The 11,441-nt window shown below is 51.4% G+C and overlaps 2 protein-coding genes across 2 annotated transcripts; both read right to left on the bottom strand.

Annotated features, from left to right (window-relative positions):
* Window positions 1-938: 938 nt before the first annotated feature.
* On the bottom strand, window positions 939-4,067 carry GNI_087940 (hypothetical protein; the record flags this gene model as incomplete). The annotated part of the gene is made up of 1 exon (XM_011132425.1): window positions 939-4,067. One exon carries the CDS (start codon window positions 4,065-4,067, stop codon window positions 939-941), a length of 3,129 nt encoding a protein of 1,042 aa, XP_011130727.1.
* A 909-nt stretch (window positions 4,068-4,976) lies between these two features.
* On the bottom strand, window positions 4,977-8,345 carry GNI_087930 (hypothetical protein; the record flags this gene model as incomplete). Its single annotated transcript, XM_011132424.1, has 1 exon — window positions 4,977-8,345. The coding sequence occupies one exon, from the start codon at window positions 8,343-8,345 to the stop codon at window positions 4,977-4,979; it is 3,369 nt and encodes a 1,122-aa protein (XP_011130726.1).
* Window positions 8,346-11,441: the final 3,096 nt, after the last annotated feature.

Below are 11,441 nucleotides of genomic sequence, written 5' to 3'. Positions count from 1 at the left end.
GGGGGGGGGGGGGGGAGTCGGCAGTTAAGAACTCACCTATCCTGTTTCAGCAGGCGATGGATCGCGTCTCTGAAGGTCTCATAGGCAACAATGTGCACATTGACGATACCACGACGACGTGGTATCGCAAGTTGATATCTAGCGATAACACCGATAGAGCCAAGCAGCTGAGGATTGGTAGCAGCGCACGAACTTTCGATTGGCCTGATTGTTGTTAGCTGTGTCGTGTGCGGGAAAGAAGGGTAGAGTATCTGAAGGGTACCGAGAATGTGGTGTCAGACTGGTAGTCCAGAGCTAACTAACCAGACAGACGGGTGAGGTTGCGCGAGGCTGTGAGTTTTGCTGTGATCGCACACAAGAACATCCCGCGCCCGGCAACAAGACTGGCATCAGTAATGGGGTTGATAGAGACTGACGCGATGTACTCAAATGAACTGTCTTTGATGTGGCCGGAATCTGTAAGATACATGCACTTCTGGAGTTGCGTTTCCTGGCTATGCCGAAAGATGTGTGAATAAGTATGGTGGACCGTTAGGGTGTGCGACCGGGACCCGTCGGCCTGAGGGGATACGGGCGGAACGGGCGGACGAAGGATCGGAGTGGTCGGAGTGGCGAGGATAGTCTTTGGGGCTGTGTGGCGCTCCGTGCTTGCTCCCGTCGGCACCTCGTTTGGTCCTCGAGTCACCACACACAACCAACTCAACAGCACACTTAATTGCCCCAAAGCCTCACATCAGATGCTTACTGTTTCGAAAGGTCCACCTAAAGACACACGCACCTAAACGCCTTCGCTTCTATTCGTTACAAACGTGAGATTCTACAGATTGCGTGGTCATGCATGCATGACCCACCGCTCACAGGCTACCAATGATTTCATCCAAAAAATTTAAATCCGTACTAACTAATTGCTCTACGACCATCATCACTTGTGGACCAGCCTACGGTTGTATCGAACGGTTGTCCAGCACACCGGTTCTAGTGCATTGGTCGGTTCGGTCCGCTGACGAGATGGGTCCGGTCCTAGTCCGGTGCTGGTCAGGAGTTGGCTGTTCAGACCTGTGGGGGTAGTTAAGGGCATCTTCGTTCGTAAGGTCGGTGCTCATTTGGTGTACGATAAAACGCTCATACTCCCATCTATCAACCCCATCGTTCGGGGACTCCTCCGTTTTCCGCCTTGTCAACCAATGCCTGAAACCTTCGGGCAACATTGTCCGAGTCTTCGTCGTCCTAAACGGATGACTACATAAGAAATTGCTGATTTCGTTGGCGCATAGTTTGATTTTCCGCCCTTTACTTTTTGACGGAAGCTCGAACCCGATCTCTTCAATCATCTGAGACAACTGATCTCGACTTAATTCGTCCAAACCTTTCGACGACTGACGAGAGTCTTTCGATGACTGACGAGAGTCTTTCGACGACTGACCATTATTCTTTAGCTGATCGCACACGTGTTCGAAATGTCTCGATCGAAGCCATTCCCAAAATTCTTCCGAGTTCCACAACTCACATCTCTCACAACTTTCTATAGTAGCATGAATCCTGCCACGTTCTCCGCAGTTATAACAGCTTGCTGACAAAGTGTAAATTCTTCCACCACTACTAGTTTCCCATTCCCAAATCTTCTTAGCCAATCCGAAGACGGACATTCCAGAGCAGAAGATGCTCTCGGGTACCGCACCCCACAAGCCATGATTAAGAACGTCGTACGCCCAAACCAGATAGCGTGATGGAATCTGCATTCCAGTCTCTGTTTCCTTGACTACCTGAAACTTATTTCCCGAAATACTCATCAGATGGGATGGGGGTGAGTCGCTCATCATGACGTCTAGGAACGATGCGTGTTCGGGGTCATTCATTTCTGCTCCAGTCAATACTGCGATCTTCTCACATGTTTGTCGTCTTCGACGACGCCTGCGCATCTTTTTGGGCACTTGGTCCATAGGCACTCGTAAGTCTCCCAACATCTCTACAATTGCTCTTTCAAATTCCCTTGTTGACAGTTTAGGTCCATTTAGGGAGCAACGATTTATTTTGTGATTGTAACGAGACCGCCAACGTAACAGGTTCTCCGTAAACTGGCAGCTGTGTGACTGAGTTACCGGCCAGCTTTCCAGTAGGTCATGCAGTGCATCATTCACTTGGCTGACCGGAATGAACCAACCAGTTCGATTGTCGTTCTGCAACGCACTTCTGAATCCAACGTCACTCGCAGAACGTCCCAGCGTCACCCACTCGGAAAGCATTGCGGCATTCCAGACAACCCTGTGACCCTGAGGAGGGTTGTAACATCGCGCTTCCAATATGCAGCTAGATCTCGATAATTCTTTAGCTCTTATATTTTCTTCCCATTTGACAGCCATTTGGGCTAGACCAAACACTGACATAGGTTTGGACACTTCGAAGGGTACTAAGTGCCACCAGTCCCGATCGAATATATCAAATGCCCAGGCCAGATATCCTGCGTCGACAGTCCAAGCCATCTCTTGTGGGAAGATGATTCGAAATGCAGGAATGGAATCATTGATTCCGGTGCATGTGATGCTGTCTACCCCTGAGTGGCAACTATTCACCGTCGTCCTGGGAGCCTCCTGGTCGGATATGGCCAACGTGTTGTGGCCCTTCGAATATGAGCTAACTCGATGCAAAATCAACCGCTCATGTTCCCAGCGCCAAAAACCACTTGCACATCTCTTGAAAACTCCAGCATTTGCCATCCACAAACGTTGGAAACGCCCGAACAATGACTGATAGCCCACTGTCGGCAAGAACCCCTCAATATCTTGCTTACACATCTCGAATGTTGAATCACCCTTTCCTGTGGGAACATCGAACCCTATCTCATCAATCATTTCTCTTAACCGATCTCTATGCACTTGTTCCCAGCTGACCGATTGATCGTGTTGAGTATGCGTCTCTTTCTTCAAGTTATTTATCCGACTCCAGATGCTCTGGAAATGTCTCGACCGAAGCCATTCCCAAAACTCTTCTGGACTCCACGGTTCTTCACACCTCTCACAACTTTCCGTTGCAGGATGTTTCCTGCCATCCTCTCCACATGTATAACAACTGGATGACAAGGTATAAATACTTCCACCATTAGTCTCCCACTCCCAAGCCTTCTGAGCCAATTCGAAAACTGACAATCCCGGTGAGAAGACCGCCTCCGGTACCGCACTCCACCAGTCATGATTCAGAATATCGTATGCCCAAACCAGGTAGCGTGATTGAATTCGCAAATCAGTCTCTGCCTCCGCGACAATCTGAAACTTATTTCCCGAAATATTAACTAGATGAGATGGAGGTGAGTCACTCATGATGATTTGGATGAGCGACGTGTGTCCAGGATCACTATCCGGATCGTCTATTCCGGTCAATGCTGCCACTCTCTCTTGTATCTTCTGTCTTCGAATATTCCTGCGAGTCGCCTTTGCAACCTGATCCAAGGGCACTCGTAAGGTGCCCAACCTCTTCAAAATTAACCCGTGCAATTCCGGCAATGACACATCTCCGCCTGCCATGCTTGTTAATGACCGTGCATACGGATTCCTCCACCAGCGTCGCAGTTTGCCAATAAAATCGAGTCCCTTATCATTTACAGGCCAGCTCTCCAATAAGTCGTTCAGTGCAGCATCGACTTGGCTTAACGCGATTGTGCGACCATTTCTCCAATTTCCCTGTCTAAATCCGACGTTATCGCGGTTGTTTCGAGTTTGTGTCAACCAAGCATCGAAAGCACTTTCATCCCACTCAACCAATAGACCAGGGCACTTGCTGTAACAGGCAGCGTCCAACATGAAGTTAGGTTCTAAAGTGGGGTCCCTCTTCCGGGCCGCCTCCCACCTCGCCGCTTCGCGTGCCAATCCGAAACCGGAGAATGGCTCAGGTATCTTAAAGGGTACCATATGCTGCCAACCATGATACCATACATCGTATGCCCATACCAAATAGTTTGCTTCAATACGGAATCCCTTATCTCTCCGGTTGCGGAGTACGAATGCAGCCTCTTCAACGCCAGCACACTCAGACATACTGACATCCATCTCTGGGCTCCCCGAGTGAAATTCCATTTTACGATCAAACTGGCCACACGGTTCATCACAAAGGTTGTCTGCCGACGTGTCGGCTTCCACTGGGTCTATCACCGGCGAAGGCCCATCAGCTTCCATTGTGAAGACATCATCTCGTTCTGCACGGTCTGCTGAGCACGTCAGAAAACGGTCCAAGAAATGCTTACGGGGACCCCGAAAGGACGAACACATTTTCGTCGATTCTAGACAGAGTCGTCTTGGCGGCGAGGCACCCACTGTGGCATCAGCGTCCGCAGGCGACCGAGTAGCACGACGCTTGGTCGTCGTCGGGCTAATCGCAGCGTTAACGACACCCGTCGGTCCGGCGGCCCTGTCATTGAGATCGGGATCGGCACCGTCATTGAGAGTGCCGCCTGACCCCTCCACGGCTTGCAACGACGAGGCAGCAAGGTGCGCTTGGCTGCTGCCTCCCAAGCTCAACAAGACGGTAATCACTCCGAACGGCGGGGGCGATTTCCTCAAGCTCAGCCCAGGTGGCATATTAGCCGGACTTATATTAATTCAACGAAACATTCCGCTGTTCATCTCAGCCTCCATGAAGCAGCCATGAGCGTCTTCCATACCAATCGGCGCCGACTCACGACCACCCCAATTAGCAGCACACACATGTGAGCACACACGTGTGTGCACACATACCGTCATAGCGTCGCCGTCAATGTAAACAACGCGGATCCAACGCGGTGGCATTGGGCACTTTCCTCGCTGTCCATGAGATGCGTTCGTACGCGATAGCAAGACTCCTGATCATGGCTGTTAAGAGACCCAAAAGTTGTTTTTGTGTGTGGAAGAGATGATGATTGCGGTCGTCTAGAGAGTAAGGACCGATAGTCTGGCAATGTAAAAAGGAGTGGATTACGACTGGGGACGCAAACAGCTAGTGAGACTCCATTAGTGAAGTGAGCGGAGTTTATGTACGACCAAACGCTCAAGTTGCCACCGATCAATTCCTTCGTGGGAGAATTCGCCCGCCTTCGACAGTCTTAACCACTGCCTGAATCGGCTGGCCAATGATCGATGGATCTTTTTCGTCTCAAATGATAGAGGGTGCTTCTGCGTGGTAAACCTGTTGAAGTCACGATCGTTTAATTTGATTTTCGGTTCGTCATTTGCGGGCGGAAGATCAAACCCGATATCTTCAATGACGTCATACACCCCACCTACCTTATAGCTAGAATGGGTCGATTGAGTAAAATCTCCCATCTGATCAGCATTCTGCAACTGATCGCACAGGTGTTCGAAATGTCTCGATCGAAGCCACTCCCAAAATTCTTCGGGGTTCCAGGGCCCTTCACACCTTTCACAGCTTTCCTTTTGAGAATGAAGTTTACAACGTTCGCCGCAGTTATAGCAGCTCCCTGACAAGATATAAATACGTTCATTGTCGGCTTCCCACTCACTAGCCTTCTGAGCCAATCCGAACACCGACAGTCCAAGGGACAGTAAGGGTTCCGGTATGGCACCGCGGCGGCCATGTCTTAGAGTGTCGTACGCCCAAACTAGGTAACGTGGTTCAACCCTTAGTTCAGCTTCCGCATCCGTGACTACCCGAAACTTGTTCCCCGAAATATCGAGCAGATGGGGTGGAGGTGAGTCGTTCGTGATGAAGGACGCGTACCCGGGATCGGTTCCGGTCAAAGATCCTTTCAATGCAACCAGTCTCTCAGATATTCGCTGCCTTCTCTGACTTTTACGGAATTCCCTTGATACCTTGGTTAAGGGCACCCGTAAATCTCCGAGCGTCCTTACGACTAACGCTTCGAATTGCCGGAATGATATGCATGCAGAACGTGGTGAGCTATCCCGGACGCCGCCTTTCATTCTGTAATCGTAGCGACCCCGCCAACGACTTAGGGTGTCCGCAAATCGGGTACTTTCCAACTCAGTAACCGGCCACCGATCCATTAAATCATAGAGTTCAGTCTTGACGATATTCGATGGAATGTACACCGCACGTTGCCTGTTTTTATCTCGGGATAAATCTCCTGTTGCAACATCGTCTGGATTTCGCGTCCACTTCACCCAATCAGAAAATCTTAGTACATCCCAATCATGGTCGTAAGCGAAAGCTCTATAACAGCCCGCTTCCAATGTGCCATTGGTCTTTAAAGTGGGGTTATCCTTCGTCCTTATATCCCACTCGACAGCCATTCGGGCAAGTCCAAACACTGATATCGGTTTTGTCACTTCGAAAGGAACCAAATGCCACCAACCTCGATGCAATATGTCAAATGCCCATACTAAGTATCTGGCTGCGATTCGAAATTCCTTCTCTTGTGGGAACGTGATATCAAATGCTGGGATAGATTCGTTAATTCCAACACAAGTGTTTATCTCCGAGGAACCATTAACAACTTCACAGCGAGATTGGACTTCTGTAGTATCGCAAACCATCGGACAGACCGTAATGGGAGCCACCAGCTTAGTAGAACTAACTCTAGGCACCATCAAACGCTCATGCTCCCATCGGCAAAACCCGTCTGAGGATTTCTTGAACACTGTACTACAGGGTGCCATCCACCAGGATGCAAATCGTCCGGACAATGACGTAAAGCCGAATGTAGGCATGAACTTCTCGACTGATACGTCGCACATCTGAAATCTCGAATCTTCTCTTCCTGCCGGAATATCGAAGCCAATCTCATCAATAATTTTGGACAAACCATCTCGATGAAGTTTACCGACAGATTGACTTGAGAATCTTATCGCAACTTTACGAGATTCTTCTACCCGGTCGTAGTTGTTCTGATCGTAGTTGTTCTGATCGTAAATATTTTCGAAATGTCTCGACCGAAGCCATTCCCAAAACTCTTCCGGGTTCCACGGTTCTTCACACCTCTCACAACTTTCCGTTGCAGGATGTTTCCTGCCATCCTCTCCACATGTATAACAACTGGATGACAAGGTATAAAGACTTCCACCATTACTCTCCCACTCCCAAGCCTTCTGAGCCAATTGGAAAACTGACAGTCCCGGTGACAATATGGCCTCCAATACCACACCGCACCAGTCATGATTCAGAATGTCATACGCCCAAACCAGGTAGCGTGGTGGAATTCGCAAATCAGTCTCTCCGTCCGTGACTATTTGAAACTTGTCTCCGGAAATATTGACTAGATGCTGTGGAGGTAAGTCGCTCATGATGACTTGGATGAAGGACGCATCTCTGGGATTCCTCATCTCTAGCCCTGTCGCTCTCTCACGTATTCGTTGCCTTCGTTGAGCCCTACGCAATTCCTTTGGCACTCGTTCTAAAGGCAATTGTAAGTCCCCCAACATCTTTAGCACTAACTTCTCAAATTGTAACAAGGTCACCGTGGGAACACGTTGAGAGTTGTTATTTATTTGCTTCCTATAGCGATTCCACCAACGCTGGATATTTTCAGTAATCCAGTAGCTGCAATTCGGATCTACTGGCCAGCTTGTCAATAGATCAAGGAGTGCAGCATTGACTTGGCTTAACGGAATGAACCAACCACGGTGCTTTTTGTCTTGGGCCTGGCTTCCAAAGCCAACGTCATTTACAGATCGTCGCTCTCTCAACCAGTCGGAGAGCATTACCGCATTCCAAGAAGGTACGATATTATGAGGAATTCGATAACACCAAATTCCCAAGATGGCATTGGCTCTTAGAGCTGGGTTAGCCTTCCTCGCTTCCTCCCACTCAACAGCCTTCCGGGCTAGTCCGAATACCGACACGGGCTTCTTCACTTGGAAAGGAACCAAGTGCCACCAACCATGACTTAGTATGTCATACGCCCATACCAGACATCTCGCATCAACAAACAACCCCTCCTCTTCTGGGAAGATCATTTGAATACCTTTATTAACATTAGCACCTACACTATCACCCATATCTAGACCCACAGAATAACGCTGTAGAGCCGTAGAATTCCCCACCGTGCTACTCTCAAATCGGGCACCAGGGTGACCCGCCAGCATGTCTTCTATAATCCTGTCTATTTCTGCAATGACATCATCCCCCTCGTGCCACTCATCCAACGTTTCAGCAACAATCCAATCGATTTTTGCGACCGCATCATCACTCATTTCTGAAGTCTGATCCAAGAAACTTATTGCTGACTCTAAACACATTCTCTTTGGCCGCGAAGCATCACATGACGACTCAGTAGCACAGCGCTTGACGGCCTGACCGCCAGCATTTGCCAAATCCATTCCAGTACCGCTCGCAGGTGGCAGTCCTATGGTTCCTGCGTCAACGACTGAGCCGCCGTTTTGGGGGCTCAATATCCACTCCATGGGTTGCGATGACGAGTTCTGTACATTGCCTGCGCAGGTGGCTCCCCAACGCTCTTTATTGAGCTGACCCCAGCTCAACAAAACAGTAGCCAGACCCAACGGGGGCGTCTTCCCACAAAACCGAAGCTGCATCCTGAAGAGGCTCGACCGGTTTTTTTTGAGCCCGGCCACTGGCTCATTCCAACAAGAAACGCCTGCGGAAGGCGCTCATCACAACGCAGATGAAACCAACGGTGGAGATAGCCCAACGGTCCTAGAGTTTGATCACCCAGATGGGCGTCGTGAGAGTGCTGACCTCGAGGGAGTGGGTCAAGAAAATTGACTAGTAGAAAAAAACCAAGCCGAAAGAGTGGCTGTGGACAACACTGCCCCATATCAACGAAGTGATAACGAGGTCCGGCCACCAAGCTCCGGCTCATATGTCCACGGGGTCCGGTCACCAGGCTCCGGCTCGTATGTCCACGAGGCCCTGTCACCAGGCTCCGGCTCGTAGGCTCCGGCTCGTATGTCCACGGGGTCCGGTCACCAGGCTCCGGCTCGTATGTCCACGAGGCCCGGTCACCAGGCTCCGGCTCGTAGGCTCCGGCTCGTATGTCCACGAGGCCCGGTCACCAGGCTCCGGCTTGTACGTCCAGGAAACCCAAAAACTCAGACCGGCTTAGTTGTCTGGACAAGTACCGGCCTGGACATTTACTTGGCTCAGGAACTTGTCATGCGCGACCCAGCTGGCAACCCGAACTGCTTCGTCGTATGGTGGTCTGTGCCAGACCATTCCCCTTCCCGGACAGCGTGTCCTCTCGTTCACGTGAACCCCAATAGACCTGGTAAGCGTTTTGCTTTGGCTTACACGGAGTCAACGACAAGATATCAGTTTGTCATCGGACACGACGCTGACGGCTCCGTGGTCAAGAATCAAGCCGGGCCGCGGTAGGCAGGGGCGATCTGTGGAGAACCGGGTAACCCAGCCCCAGTCCTCAACTTTATCTAACGGATTTCGGACCAGAGTCCGATAACGCGTCTTGGCCGATGAGCGGTAGCAAACTGGGTGGGATGGTCTCCTTGAACGGATTCCCAATAAATCCTGTAGATATTTCCGCTTCCCGTCCAAGTGTATACAGGTCCTGTGCGCTGACACCGTACAGGTCAACGCCGAGAATCGAACCCCCAATCTCCACCGCTCGTCGAACGACCAGCAATTTTCTGTGTTCGACGTTGCACTGGTACGAGCACTTAAAGGGTTCCAGGTGGCGAACGACACCCTCCCAGACAGTAGGAAGATCGAGTTTCCACGGAGTGGCAAAGCAATAACACCCTTCTCGAAGTCGGACGACGAAACTTCGAGAAGTCGGACTGCGATTTCGTCATCGGATATTCTCCCGCCCATTGATGCAACACGCTAACGCCATACTAACCTTCACTCCACCAAACCGCACCGACCGTAGGCTTCTCATCAGAAAAACGACCTCACCACTCGACTAAAAAAAAATCATATAACACAAAAATCCAGCCTGGTACGAAACGGGCGACCCTCCCTCCTTGGTCGGGGCCAGTTTAGCCTGGGACTATGGCCTGGAACTGGTTCATTGCAGCCGTGTGCGCGACTGGCGAAGAACGCAGATGCCCTTTGTCCTGAGATGGATCCACCATAGGCCGTTGTAGTGAAGACCAAGTAGGTTGGGGTTCCCCTCCTCGGCGTATGCTTTGACGAAGTCTTCTTTTGTCGGGGGTGCTTCCCTTGAGCAGTCGGGATGCTCACACAGCTGCTGCGACCTTCAGTGATATCCGGTCCAATAGTGCTTCGTCTCCGTCGTCGTCGCCGGCGTTTCCGCTCAGCCAGTCGGCTATGTTGTTGGACTCGCCGGAGACGACGGTGGGATCGTAGTCGCCTAGTGCGAGTACCCGTCTGAAGACCTTGCCCTTGTCCACGCAGGTGAGGCCCGTAGGTTGTTGTGATCTGTGCTGACCGTGAAGTGAGACTTCTTCTCCTGGACCTCTATGCCCGTCTGGCCGACGACGTGCCCGAGGTACTTCACTTCATCCTTGAACCATTCGCTCTTGTCCAGGCGCAAGCAGAGACCGGTATGGGTTCGTCGCCACGCGAGTGTCGAAGTCCCCCTTGACAAGGTCCAAGGCCGGGGTCTCTCCGCAGTCTTAAGTCGTCGACGTGTCCCCTCTGGGCGCACAGCGCGTCTCGGCTGAGGGGCCAGATCCTAGTACAGTGTCGATTCTCATGCCTTGCCCTGAGAATGGCACGCCCGCTCTCTCTCTGTCGCGCTCTCTTGGTAGACTGACTTCGGCCCCGGAATCTATGAAGAACTGCAAAGGGGTATTGGGTGCCTGGGCCTGTACAGGAAAGGGCGATTTTGAGCAAGGCTGCTTCAACCTCGTTCATTCGTGTCAGGAGGGCTCTCGTCGGCTGCTCGGTCTCCGCGTCGTCGTTCGTCGGCACCTCACTAAAGAGAGCGTTAGCGGAAGCTCTCTTCCGACGTTTGCCTCCTTCGTTCACTTACTGTCGTATCGAGTGCTCTCGCCCCGATTATCTTGCTGGCCGTCTCTAGCTTGGGCTAGGCAGCCCTCTCCTTCTCCGTGGCTGGGGAGTCCGCAATTGTAGCAGAAACGCTTCGTTCTTATTTGACGTAGGGAGAGTACACCGTCGGTGTCTTCTTCTGTTGCTCTTGGGCCCTCTTCCCCGTTGCGACGACGGCCAGCACTGGCGTCCCTTGCCAGTTGTAGTGGTGGTTATCTTCTGCAAGACGTCGAACAGGCTCGCCCCAGTGCCCATGTTCACAAACCAGGTCTTGGGCACTGGGGCGAGCCTGTTCGACGTCTGGGTCGCCCCAGACTGGGTTTAGGTCTTCCACTGCGGAGACGCCACGCCAAGAATGCGCCGCTCCAGGAATCTACGTGATATGGTCTCTGTGACACCCCAGGAGCGAACAAGTCTCACATAGCGCGTCAGCAGTTGGTTGAGTAGTTCCCTGAGCCGTGGGAAGTCTCCGAGTTGGATGGTCGCAATCGCCACGTACGTGTTGGCCATGTGGTTGCTAGTTGGGAATATTCTCGTGGCAACGTCTGCGTAGAAGTCTTCGACCTTGG

The sequence above is a fragment of the Gregarina niphandrodes genome, assembly GCF_000223845.1.
Source record: "Gregarina niphandrodes unplaced genomic scaffold scaffold00016, whole genome shotgun sequence".
Classification (NCBI taxonomy): Eukaryota; Apicomplexa; class Conoidasida; order Eugregarinorida; family Gregarinidae; genus Gregarina; species Gregarina niphandrodes.
This window is presented reverse-complemented; position numbering and strand designations above follow the sequence as displayed.